General features: G+C 55.0%; 1 protein-coding gene across 1 annotated transcript in view; it reads left to right on the top strand.

Annotated features, from left to right (window-relative positions):
- Nucleotides 1-5,269: 5,269 nt before the first annotated feature.
- MN1 (MN1 proto-oncogene, transcriptional regulator) overlaps nt 5,270-13,845 on the top strand; it is a 44,246-nt gene continuing 35,670 nt past the window's right edge. Inside the window, exon 1 of the mRNA XM_048821887.2 lies at nt 5,270-9,866. Within this exon, the coding sequence (XP_048677844.2) occupies nt 6,512-9,866 (3,355 nt within the window). The 5' untranslated portion in view covers nt 5,270-6,511. The remainder of the gene's footprint in view (nt 9,867-13,845) is intronic.

Genomic DNA, 13,845 nt, shown 5'->3' with positions numbered 1-13,845 from the left:
TCAGAAGAGCAGAAAACAAAATATGTTGGGCCTGAGCTTTGTGGGGAATAAAAACAGCAAGTTTCATCTTCATCTCTTGGAACAGTTGTTTGAAACTGACGACAAATTTCTTTCTCTTGGACACCAGTACTGAGGTCTGGCCAAGGTTTTATGTGGATTATGTTAATTACAGTGGAATCTTCCTCTGGAGCTAGGAAAACAGAAATATGTCCACACCATACTTAGTATTCAACAAATGCAAATTTCTTCCTTTTGGAACTTAGTACAAAAGCCTGGCCAGGAACACCAAGGTGCCATGTACGCTGCAACTTCTAACTAGGAGGTTCCCTTCCCTGACTTGATTCTAGAACTAATTCAGACAAGACCAGAGTGATGGGATGTACCAATTGGCTTTCCTGGAAGAATAATGTATCAAGAGACCTTGCTTGCTTCAAGATCTTGTTTCTTAGCTGGGACATGATCCAATTCCCACTGAAGTCAACAGAAGTCATTCACATGGAGAGAGAATAATTCTGGGAGAGACTTTGGCTGTTGATTAGAGGATCCCTGAGCTGGAAGCTGGAGTAGAGGGTAGGCCCGGGTTCACCTACCAGCCACTGGACACTGGCAGTCCCAAGGATTGGAGGACTGCTGGGAACGATACCCAGTCAGCCAGTCCAGTGAAACTTTGAGGCCTTGGAAGAGGGAAAAATACCGTGACTTGGCCGGGGAGCCAAGCCATGAAAAGGAAGCACTCCCATGAGGAAGCACTGAAACTTTTCTTCTGAAAGAACCAGCTTTTCCATACCTGGATCCTCAAGGAAAAGCCTTAACCTACCTTTCATCTGGCATGTAGCTGCTTCCCTTTCCATTAGAGAGACAAGGGGGCAGCCGCCAGGTAATATCTTTGATGGGACCAGCTAGTGTCTGTGACCGAGGCAAGCTTTAGAGCTTAGGTGGAGCTCTTCTTCAGGCCAGTTTTTATTACCATTACTTCTGCTGTCCAACTGAGGCCTGGTTCAGAAACTGGAGTAGAAATGTATTTGCTATGTACCAACACCCCAGAGATCCAAATTCAAGAGTGTGTGTGTGTGTGTGTGTGTGTGGCAGGGGAAGAGAAGGGACTCTTGCGCCATTTCATCAGGGCCTGGCTATCCCTATTGGAAACTACTCCTGCTTTGAGCATTACTGGAGAACACTGGCTGGAGCCAGCTGGCTTCACTCCTCTGGCACAGGCAGGCTAGAGACAGGGTGGGGGATCTGGCTGGCTGGTGCTGGGGTCAATGGGTCACTGGCTGCCTCTTTACTGCCCCCTGAAGCTCTAGCTCTTGCCTGGTTCCCCTGCACTCCTTTCCAATTGTTCATGCAACTACCCCAGCCCTGGCTATGAATAGTCTAAAACGGCAGCTATCACCTGGATCAGGTGAGATGCACTTTACATATGCAAACACAGCCTCTTTGCCCTAGTACCTGGTTCTACAATTTGGGAGAGGGTTGGGGGGGGCCTGGGCCCTGTTTCTACCTCATTTTTCCTTGGTACAAAGGGACAGTCAAACTGCGAGGCTGCCACAGAACAGGCCCCTTCCTCAGCTCGGCCTCTCCCCAGCCCTGCAAAGTGGAATTCCTGCTCCCAGGGGCCCCGCTGCAGGGAGCCTTAGGGGCGCCTGCCCAGCTCCTGGGGCCTCCTTCCATCCCTGTCACGCCAAGTTGCCGCTTGTTTTCAGGCGCTTTTTAGTCCCGCCCGCTGCCCGTCCGGTGCAGCGCTGCGCTCTAGCCGGGCTGCGTGTGGACGCGGGCGGCGGCGCCCTGGGGGCTGCGTGGCGAAGCCGCCCCTGCCCGCGGCGGGAGCAGGCCGGGTCTGGCAGCCTGCGGCGGGCTGCAGGCACTGCCCGCTCCGGCCTCCCCCAGCCGCCTGCCGAGGCTTGGCCCGGGGGTGCTGCGCCGTGCGGGCGAGGCTCGTCCCAGGGCCCCCTCCGCAGACCGGCCGGCGCCCGGCGCGCCCCAGTCCCGTTCCGGCTGCGCCCTGCGCGCCTGGGCCGGGGCCGGACGGAGCGAGCCCTCGCTGCGTCCCCGGCTCGGGAGAGCCGCCTGCGAGGCCGGGCTTAGACACAGGAGACGAGCACCAGGATCAGGGAACCGCTTCAGCGGGGCCCGAACCCGGCGTGCCGGGAGGCGAGGCGGCCCCCTTCCCTTTCGGGGCAGGCAAACCGCCTCCACACGGGGCGTGGACCCCCGCCGGCCCCCCATTTCAGTCTTAACGCATTGCCAGATTGTAAGTAGGCACCGTCTAAACGGAACCGTCCGTTCCCCACGGGTTCTGCTGCTCGGAAACGCCGGGCGGAGATAAGGGATCGGCCCCATGGTCGCGTTTCAACACAAAGGTTGATAATAGCACCGATCTGTTCATAGGCTGCACAAATAGAGGTAAACTGTTCCATAGCAATCATCTCGATTTCAGCACTGGCAATCATGAGGCGGCTGAGAATTTATATTGTGAAACTATCTTTGAGTCGCAGCTTTGAACATCCTTTCGCCTGATTGAATTGTTTATCGCTGAAGCAGAAACAGTGCATTTAGTGGAAGTGCTTTGCCACGTCTAGGAAGAAAAATCTTCCCAGGAGCGGGTTGAAAAGGATGCGAGAGCCGCCTTTCGTTCAGAGCCGTTCTCCTGCGGGGTTTGTTTCTTTTCTCCCACCAGCCGGCTGGGATTTGCAGGCCTGCGGGCACTAGGGGGCAATGTGTCTGTTTCAAAGAAACCAGCCCGACAACTCTTGCAGACACAGGCTGACACCAAACCCCCCCCTCACTCCCCGAGAAACTCAGAGTCTCGGACAGGCACTAACCGAGAGAGAGAGACCCAACCCCTCTTGTGCACACACGCCTGAGGACACGGTTTAGCCTGAACGGACCGAATACAAGACTTGGTACTTGGGTGCCCTGCAATTAGGTTTAGGAGTGGGGGGTTGGGGAAGGTTACAAAAGCCACCACACGTCTTCCCATTCCTGAGCTGGGTTCTGTTGGGCTTCGTCCTGCCCGTGGAAACGGGACTGTGTCAGCTTAGGGTGGTTTTGACAAACAACGCCAGGGCCGCGCTGCTGTAGAATAGGGGGCAGCTGCATTAAACACGTGTTTAATGGGACATTCCTATACCCGACCCGGCAGTGCTGAATAAGACTCGAACCTCCGTCCTTATTAAAATAGAAATGCGTTGTTTAAAATGCTGTCCCCCCCCCCCCGTGTAACATTTAAAACTGGGTTAAATTGTATTAGCCGCCGGTCTGGGGCGCTGGCATGTTCTTTTGTCACTATTTCCCCTGGAATCGGTAAGATTGTCTTTTATTCCTTTGTAGCACTGTCAGACTTTTCTTATTTCATTTTCTGCCCATCGCCGGGTCTAAACTAGGCACCCCAGGCCTCCCCCAGCTCTCCTTCCCCCTGTCACTTTGCTAAGTAATAATTTCCGTGTCCAATTCCATTTCTTTTCTAGTTCTGAAATCTCTAAGCCATCAGCAAGGAGGATAGTTCACATGAAAACTAATTACACAAAATCAATATTTAATCACAGCCCGGCATCCTGATCCTGCAGAAAAATCCTTTTAAAACTCTACTGCCATATACAAATACGTCTTCTTGGCCGCTTGTTTATAGATCTCATTTTTTTGGCTGGAGTAATTTTCATTCTTATTTTTTTAAATCTATTGATATCTAGGAGAGGCGAACACCTGAACGGCCTTAGAGCTGTCGTTTCTCTCTAGATCCTCGGCTTTAAAACAACAACACAAGTATTTTGGGTTGGAAGTGCGGTCGCATACCCACAAGTGCGGGAGACCTTCCTCCAGATGTTTTTGAAGCCTTTGGATTCAGCCTAACCCAGCCGTAACGAGCGGGAGGGGAGGGGGAGAACCGGGTCATTTCTACCGCCCCGGCTAGCTTGGCCTGTTTGGTTCAAGCCCCCCTGGAAAGAGGCCTGGGTTGGGAATAGTTTCGGTGTCACATTTATTTAACGCGCAGTTTAGAAAATACAGAGAACGAACCGGACCTACACCGACCTTAAACACGTGTTTAAACGCAGGTTCTAGGTAAGATCTGTATTTCTATTTAAATGAGTTATCGGAAGTGTAGTTGAGTTTTTTTAATGTGACCCTGTTGCCAAGATCCCCTTTGACTACCTGATTTCAAAGCTGTCCACCCTTTTTACAAACTTCCACTTGCGGGGCGGGTTTCAGCCCCAGTGGGGAGCCGGAAGAGCCAAACGTTTTAACTAAGGTTATTGGGATAAATATTTCATAAAGAGCAGAGCAGATATTAAATTACACTTATTGATTTTGGTATCACAACCCAATTCCTCTCCTTAGCCCCTCTAGACTAATTGATCTCTTAAGGAGGCTTGGCTGTCTGGCCATTACTTTGAATGATAATAATAATAAAAAACACTATAAACGTTACAACAGAAGTCTTGCTTAGACACGCTGGTACTTCGCGTAGCGCTCGAAGCAAGTGTAGGAATAAAGCCCAGCAATAAAATATCGAGCCTGTACTTTGCACTGGCCGACTCTCGTGCTCCTAACGGGTTGTCAATAGACCCCCCCCCCACACACACTTTCCAGTCCTCTTTCCTTGCAACCTGAAACATAAACGTGGGAGAAGGAAGGCAGGCGCCTTTCATCCTGGTCAGCCGTGCTGCGCCGAGCCCCAAGCCCTCAGCAGCGGCCGGCTGGAGAGAGGAGAATTTGAGATGGGAAATGAGTCTCGAGGCGCGTTGGGGGAGTTCAGTCTCACCCGGAAAACTTACCCTGAACAAAAACACTGACAGACAGCGCTCGCCTGACGGAGCAGAGGCAAACGTGTGTGAGGTCTGGGTAAACATGTCATTTACATCCGTGCACCGCCGCGAGGAGCGGGAGCACCGCGCTGTCAAAGGGCTGCGGAGGCGGCGCACTGAGCGTGTCCTGTCAAAAACTCTTTCCCACCAAAACCTCCTCCCCGGGGCAGGCGGTGTTTGTTTTCCCTGCCAGCAATGCGCCTCCGGGACGGCAGCGCTTCCCCGGGGAGTGTGGCCGGCCGGGCGGGCGCTGCTGAAACGGGACGCGCAGAGATCCGCGCCAGCGGCCCGCCTGCGCCCGGCGCGGAGCCCTGCGCGCCCCCCCGGCTGGCCGGTCGGTGCCGGCCCCGCTCCGCGGAGCGAATTGCAGGCGCTAACAAAGGACCCGCTTTCGGGCCGACATGTGTTGACCGCCTAGTTTGCAACGGGGGCGGGAGGGGGCGGGGGTTAAAACGCCGAAAGGCGCGGCCGGAGCCAAGGCCGGGCAGGAAGGTGATGGGCACAGGAGCGCAGGCGGAGCCCGGCTTCCAGGGGCGGCGGGGCTACAGGGGGAAGGAGCCACCTTAACGGAGAGCCCCGCCCCGGGCCCGGAGCATGCGTCCCGCTCATTGGTGCAGCGCTAATGGCTGAAATTGATTGCTGAAATGCAAAACTTGTTGCTGTTTCTCCAGCTCTGGCTGAGAGAGGGAGCGGAAGAGCGGGGAGCGGAGACCCTGCAGCGCCCCAAGCCGGGCACCCTGCACCGCCTGCGGCCGACGGGACCCGCCAGCAGAGGGGAGCGGGGACCCTGCAGCGCCCCAAGCCGGGCACCCTGCACCGCCTGCGGCCGACGGGACCCGCCAGCAGAGGGGAGCGGGGACCCTGCAGCGCCCCAAGCCGGGCACCCTGCACCGCCTGCGGCCGACGGGACCCGCCAGCAGAGGGGAGCGGGGACCCTGCAGCGCCCCAAGCCGGGCACCCTGCACCGCCTGCGGCCGACGGGACCCGCCAGCAGAGGGGAGCGGGGACCCGCCAGGAACCCAGAGACAGCGCCAGCGCCAGGAGAGCCTCGGTCCGGCCGCCGGGCGGGGAGACCCTCGGAGCGCCCAGCCCCGAGCGCGGCCAGGCGCGGAGAGCGGAGCCCGCCGGGACCCCGCGCCGGGCTGGCCGGTTTGCGGGGCGAGCGGAGAAGCAGAGGCTGAGCCGCGCTCCCAGCGCCTCTGCAGCCCGGCGATGCGGAGCGGAGCTCCCGGGGACTGGAGCCGATGAGCCGCGGAGCCGAGCCCCGCCGGATGTCGGGGAGAGCCGGCCGCCGCACGAGGTGTGAGGGAGCGGGGCGCTCCCAGGCGTAAGTGCCGCGGCCGCTCGGAGAGCCCCGGGCTGCGTGGGGCGGAGGCCCGGACCCAGGCCGGTAGATTTCATTTCCTTGAACTTTGTTTGGAAGCCGGGGCTGACGCTGCCTGCTGCTTCTCCGTGCCCGCCCCGCCCGAGCGCATCCCCGCTACGCGCCCCCACGCCCTGGCCACCTGCCCCTGCAAGATGTGAGCGCGGGGACGGCTCCCTGGGGACCCCGGCTCGCCCGCCGCTGCCTGCTGCAGGGACGCTGTGAGTTGGCTTTAAAAGACTTTGGGGCTATCGCTCGCTGCGGTTCCGAGCGCGCTCCTGGCGGAGCCGGTCCGCGTCGCGCACCGGGGCACGCGGGGCGCCATGCCCTACTGATCCCCAGAAGTATGTTTGGGCTGGAGCAGTTTGAGCCCCAGATCAGCAGCAGAAACGCCGGACAAGGCGAGAGAAACTTTAGCCAGGCCGGACTGACCATGGGCTCTCACTTCAAATCGCCAGCTTTCCACGCCGGGGGCCCCGCGGATCCGGCCATCAGCGCCCTGGGCGAGCCTCCCATCCTGGGCATGAACATGAACATGGCTGGGGAAGCGTACGGCTTCCATGCCCGGGGACACTCCGAGCTGCACGCAGGGGGGATGCAGGCTCAGCCGGTTCATGGCTTTTTCGGCAACCAGCAGCCTCACCACGGCCATCCCACCACCCACCACCCGCACCAGCATCACCCGCACTTCAGCGGCAACTTTGGGTCCGACCCCAGCGCCTCCTGCTTGCACGGAGGGCGGCTGATGAGCTACAGCAGCAGCGTGGGCAGCCAGCAAGCGTTTGCAGAGGGATATGAACATATGGCCGAGAACCAAGGGGGCGAGGGCTTTGGACAGCAGAGGTCAGGTAACATGCCCGATTTCCAGCACCATAACTCCAGCGCCTCTAACCACGCCGTGCCCGCGCCCTGCCTCCCACTGGATCAGTCTCCCAACCGGGCTGCCTCCTTCCATGGGCTTCCAGCCTCCAGCTCCTCGGATTCCCACAGCCTGGAGCAGAGGCGGCTTCCCAACCCGGGAGGCGTCGATTCTTTGGAATACAATTACGCCAGCGACGGCCCTTCAGGACACTTCGATTTGCCCGTGTTTTCTCCTTCCGAGTCGGAGGGGCAGCTTCCTCACTATGGCGCTGGCCGGCAAGTTCCTGGGGGTGGCAGTTTCCCTGGCACATCCGTTTTGCCCAGAGCACCGGGCCTGGTGGGGATGTCCAAAGTTCACCCGCAGCAGCAGCAGCAGCACGGCGTATTCTTCGACAGGTTTGGAGGTGCTCGTAAGATGTCTGTGGGCATGGAGCCTGGGGTTAACGCCAGGCATCCTCTAATGCAACAGCAGCCACAGGCCGGTTTACTGGCCAGACAAAACTCCTGTCCGCCAGCAATCCCCAGGCAACAGCAAACCGAGGCCAGCGCGCCCAACCCCAGCTTGCAGGACAATGGGCCCCTCCTGCAGAACCAGCACGCACAGTTTGAGTACCCTATTCACAGGCTGGAGAACAGGAATATGCACCCCTATCCCGACCCCGTGTTTAATATGCAGCCCCCTCCTCCGCAGCAGCCACCAAATCAAAGACTGCAGCATTTCGACGCCCCGTACATGAGCGTGGCCAAGAGGCCGAGGTTTGACTTCCCCAGCTCCCCCGCCGTCGACAGGTGCGCGGCCTGGAGTAACCCCCTGCACGGCGCCGGGATGGAAAACCACCTGTCGCCGTCCGCCTACCCCGGCCTGGCGGGCGAGTTCACGCCGCCGGTGCCCGAGAGCTTCGCCCCGGGCCCGCCGCTCCAGCACCCGGGCCCCGACCCGCAGGCCCTGCAGCAGCGCCAGAACGCCGCGCTCATGATCAAGCAGATGGCCTCCCGCAGCCAGCAGCAGAGACTCGGGCCCAGCCTGCAGCAGCTGGGGCACCACGGGGACCTCGGCCAGGGCGGCCTGGCGCACGCGGGCCCCGTCGGGACCATGCCGCAGCCCGGCTTCGAGCGCGACAGCGGCGGCCGCGGGCCCGGCTTCGAGCCGCCCGCCCCGCACCTGGCCCAGGACAGCGGCTGGTTCCCGGGGCCGCCCCCGCCGGGGGGGGAGCTGCTGCCGCCGCCGCCGCCCCCGCCCCCGCCGCGGCGCCTGGGCGGGCCCGCCGAGCCCGGCCCGCACGAGCTCAGCCTGGCGCCCGGCGGCTCCGGCCTGCTCTTCCGGCCGGCCGCGGGCGGGCTGGGGCTGGCGGGGGAAGGCCGCGGGCCGGCCCTGCACTCCCCGGGCGTCCACGCCCCGTTCGGCGCCGGCTTGGCCCCGCTGCCGTCCCCGGGCGCGGGCGGCGGCGGCGGCGTGGGGCTGCCCAGCGCGCCCGCCGAGCGCCGCCCGCCGGCCGACTTCGCCGCGCCCCCGCTGGGCGGCCCGGCGGCCTTCGGCTTCGGCGCCTCGGGCCGGCCGGCCCCGCCGCCCAGCGCCAGCGGCTCGCCCGGCGCCTTCCCGCCGCCCGAGTTCCCGCCGGCGCCGCGCGCCGCCGCCGCCAGCAAGCTGGGCGCGCTGTCGCTGGGCTCCTTCGCCAAGCCGGCCAAGGAGGCCGCGTTCGGGCAGAGCTGCCTGGCCGCGCTCTCCACCGCCTGCCAGAACATGATCGCCAGCCTGGGCGCGCCCAACCTGCACGTCACCTTCGCCAAGCGCGGCCCGCCCGAGGCCCGGCGCAAGCCCGGCCCGCCCGAGCCCGACGGCGGCGCCGCGCCCGGCCCCGCGCCCGGCCCGGACTTCTTCCCCGCCAAGGCCGCGCCCGAGGCCAGCCCCTCGCCCGGCTTCCCGCCCGAGGCCGCGCCGGGCGGCGAGGGCAAGGCGGCGGCGGCGGCGGCGGGCGGGCGCGGGCGGGGCCGGCGGAAGCGGGACAGCGGCCACGTCAGCCCGGGCGGCTTCTTCGACAAGTTCCCGCCGGCCGAGGGCGGCGGCGCGGCCAGCCCCGGCCCCGGCCCCGGCCCCGGCGCCCCGCCCGCCGCGCACGACCGGCCGCTGGCCTCGCCCTCCTGGGCCAAGGGCGGCGAGCGGCCGCGGGGCGAGCAGCCCGACCTCCTGGCCTCGCTGGACGGCGGCCTCCCGAGCGCCAGCAAGTCGGACGGCGGCTCCCCGCGCGGGGACTTCCCCGCCGAGCCCAGCCCCGCCTACGGCCACGAGGACGAGGTCTCCTCCAGCTCCGACGGCGGCCCGGCCAAGCCCCCGACGCGCAGCCCGCTGCTGGGCGGCTCCCCGCCGCAGGCGCTGCTGGGCGGCCAGAAGCCGCTGGCCCTGGGCCTGCTGGGCGGCCCGGGCCCGGCCCCGGACGGCTACGGGCTGGGCGGCGGCGGCGGCGGCCACCCGGGCACCCCGGGCCTGGAGCAGGTGCGCACCCCGGGCAGCAGCTCGGCGCAGGACGAGATCCACCCGCTGGAGATCCTGCAGGCGCAGATCCAGCTCCAGCGGCAGCAGTTCAGCATCTCCGAAGACCAGCCGCTGGGCATGAAGAGCAAAAAGGCCGAGTGCCCCAGCCAGAACGGGGAGGGCGAGTTGAACAGCTGTTGCTCGGATAGCGTCAAAGGTGCCATGAGCACGATAGACCTGGACTCCCTGATGGCAGAGCATAACTCTACCTGGTACATGCCTAGCGAGAAGTCCTTGATGGAGGGGCAGGAGGAGGACAAGCCTATGGCACCATGGGAGAAGTCGAAGCCCCAGAATCCCAGCAAAGAAGGTATCCATTTCTAGTCCCTTTCTGAGCATGAATTTAGGCTGGTGGCACGGGTTGCTCTCTTCAAAAGTTTGCCTAATCCTAATGCGTGGTGGGGACCTTCCTCCCGCTTGGCTTAGGGCCCGATAAGGGGAACAGGGCTGCTTGGGGTTCCCCTCCTGCCCGTGGCACTCCTTAGGCGGTGTGTGTTAAACTTGAGTCAGGTGGGCCGTCTGTCCTGCTGTTCTGCCGTTTTTCCACCATCCCGAGCAGGTCAGTTTCTAGTTAAAACACAACAGGCTTTCGGCACCCACTATTTCTAGAAGCACTGTTGAATATGGAAATGTAATGACCTAATCGGGGTTGGTAAAGAGGCGTTAGGATTGTCACCTCTCTCTGTCTGCAACACCCTAGATAAACTCCTGACTCTTGCGTAAGGACCTGCTAATAGGAAATGCATAGCTAACAGCAGTTTGCTTGGATTGTTGCTTTCCAAGACTAGGTTGGGCATCCCTTCATACACAAAGGAACAATTGTTCCGCTGTGAACTCGAAAGAGGAAAATATGTTTGGTCGGGAATTTAACAGGGGAGTTACCGGTAGGTTAGGTAGGTGATCAGTGACTTAGGGAACCTTTGCTGGTTTGGATGAATGGACTCCACAGGTCAGATTAGGAACAAAACACCGCCCCTCCCCTATAAACCTACACACTTAGAGCTTCATTGACTAAATAAATGGTGGCTCTTTGCTACTTAAAACAAACAGAACTCTTACTGTAGAGGAAGCAGACAATCGGTTTCTTTACAGCTTTTAGGATGATGGCTTTAAAATCGTAACTTGTTTGTGCCCATAACACTTTAATTCTAATTTCAATTAGGCAGTATTCTAAGCCATGTAATTTCTGTGTTAACATGGGTGAATTCAAGTATTTTTTTCATATTGGATTAATTAAGCAGGGAAAGTTTAAATATACATGGCAAGTGTTCAGATGGGGGCTCTCAGTTTAATTTGCAGAAATACATATATTGACAGAAGAGAACTTCCTGCTGTGGGAATGTTTACTTTATATATATATATATATATATATATATATTTCCCCCCTGTATTATAAAGGTTTTGGTGAATCCAGCAAAAACGTGTTTGGTGTCAATGTTACATAGTCTCTGTTTCTAGGTATTTTCCTGTTTATCTTTTAAAGATGTGGTGCTGAGCTAAGAAGTTTCTACCATTGTTAACATAAAGAAAATAAAATCAGACTCAGTGTTTGTCAATATAAAACCATGCTTAGTTGACAGATGTTTAATATCAACATTTAGTTTTCATTCTTGGTTTTCTTTATTATCTAGAGAGCATTATAATGCTAGGATGAAAAAAATACATGGGTGGAAAACAGTTTTAGTTATAAAAGCTCCTTAACAAAGATTTCAGATTTAATCATTTCCATTTTATCAAAGCCATTTTTTCTAAGCTCATTGATTTAAGGGGGGTGTGTGTTTGCGCACCCTTCCCCACATACTATATATGTAAAATTGTCTATATGTATGCACCTCTGCGTGTGTGTATTTTATATCATGTATACACATACATGTATCATGTATTTTATGTTGGTGATTCATTTTGCTAACGTTAGGCTGGTTCAGATCTATTTTCACGATCTCCTCTTAAGAACCATTTTTGTAGTACCCTTGATTGACTTTGGAATTTAGGTAAAGAGAGATGTTATTAAAATGAAAATGGAGTTTGGGTGGTTTGAAAACTCCATAACTTCATACTTCCAGTTCTGGTGGGCTTTCCTGCTTTCGTTTTCTGAAGCATGAATGCTGGCCCCCACTGTTTGTCTCTTTGTTCATGTTTAATGCCCAGCACTAGAGACTCTCATTTGAAGCCGGAGTGCTTAGCATGCACAGCAGACTCTAGGAAACGCATCAGCATTCTCTATGCTTCACCCAGGCAAGGACATAAATTGGTTTGTTTGGGGCCCTTCTTTCCATTTTTAAATGGAGTTGCACACAGCATCCTTCCTGGCCCCTTCTTTTTTATTGTTTCTTGTACACAACATCTAGATCTGACTGGATCAATAGCTAGTTAGCACAAATCACAGTTCCTGTCACTTCTACCTTGTCAGACATACACACGCTCATGCACACTCTAATTAAAAGCAGATTGGGGTAAAATGAAACTTAAGTTTTTTAGATTTTAATTTATTGGATTAAAAAAACCTAAGTGAAATATTTTTGGACTTTTTTTGTTACAGCTTGGCTTAATATTACAAGTTTTTCTTGTGTACATGTGACTCTGTGGCAGTGGGTTTTTTTTTTTTTGTTTGAGACAACTCCCCTACACACAGTTTGATGTTTTAAGAAATGGACTTGTTTGATAGTCACCAGTACTTTTAAGGAAATAACTCTTCCTTCTCATATAATGATAATCATAAATATTATTACAAGAGCCAGCTCATCACTCTTGTGCTGGTGTTCCTGGAAGGAAAACTAGGTTACTTGTATTCCTGTATAAGGATAAGTTTTAGTACTTAAACCTCTTAACATAAAATAAGATATTGATCTAACTCTATAACACTGCATAGATACATTCATTTCGATTTCCATTTTTACCCCTTGGAAGGTTTAAGTGGACCAATTCTTCAAATGAGACAAGTGATATAGATAAGTAGAGAATTAACTTTAATTGTTCTTTGAAATGATAGGAGGCAAAGTAGATGAGTTCTTTTTTTTCTGTCACAAAATAAGAATGATTATATTTTTAATTAAATCATATCCTTACGTGCTTGAAGTTGTGTTTAAGAAAGGGGTTTTATTAATCATGTGACTGAAGTTCAGGAAACCCATTTTTAGTCAACTGGAATTTGCCTAAAACAATGTAGGTTTCTAAGTATTTGCAGTTGTGCATATACAGAAAATGTATGTAGGTTTCAAACATCACTACTCAGGATCCACACATTAGTAATACTTAGTACAGTGTGAAAGGTTATAAGTTCATTAAAGCATTTAATTGTTTTATACTATTAAAATACTTGTATTTCTGAAGTATAGCGTAACCTCCCTAACAAATATTTTGATTTTTTTATTTTAAGTTATACTCACTGGGGTCAGAAAGAACCTCTTCTGTTTTGTACATAACACACAACTACTGTGACATGCATTGATTCTTCTATGGACTTCTTTTGAAGGTTATAAATAGGGTGAATGGAGAAGTTCTAACTCATGGAGCACTGAAGTCAGCATTTCATGTTCTTGAGGCCGTTCTCCAAAGTGTGTGTGGTTTTTGTGTTTTTAAGTTTAGTTAGTTCTACTGTGACTACAGGAGCTTTGTTTGTTCAAGTATTTTCTGTCTGTAGAAGGCAACTCTTTAAATATTCAGTTAATACCCACACTAATGGAAGAAACAACTTGTCTAAATAATTGTTGCAGTGACAACAGACTCTTCTTTGCTGATGCTCTGTAGTTTTTTGATAGTGGTACTAGAATGAGTGTTTGTGTGAGTAGTGAATTTAGGGATAGATGACCATAGATAACACATGCATGTGTACACACATATATACAGCCTGTTTGACATTTTGTGTTTATATATTTGGAAGTTTCATCCTATTAAGATATTATCTTTATTAAGTGTCCTCTTCAGTTAGGAATATTTCCGGTATTAAGTTTTTTGTACTAAAATAACCTTTTTTGAGGTGAATAGTAGGATTTTCCATAAAGCTTAATAGAATTTTATGTCTTCTCTGTGCTATCCACCCGGGATCTAGTGTTGAGGGATGTTAAAATTGTGTCTGTAGAAATACTGATGACTCTTAAAACCCTAGATAAGTGTAATTAGGAAGAGCCAGACCAAAATCACTTGCAAAGCCCAGGATGAATTGAGTATGTTTCATTTTACCTAATTTGACTAAATGAGGAAAACTTTTTACTCCAATGGAGTTTTGGTTAGTACATTCTGGGAGGCCAATAGTTAAGTTCTTGGTTTTTGTTCCTCCCCACCCCCACCAT

The sequence above is a fragment of the Caretta caretta genome, chromosome 15 (assembly GCF_965140235.1).
Source record: "Caretta caretta isolate rCarCar2 chromosome 15, rCarCar1.hap1, whole genome shotgun sequence".
In the NCBI taxonomy this organism is placed as follows: Eukaryota; Metazoa; Chordata; order Testudines; family Cheloniidae; genus Caretta; species Caretta caretta.
Note: the sequence above shows the minus strand (reverse complement) of the source record. Positions and strands in the feature narration are given on the sequence as shown.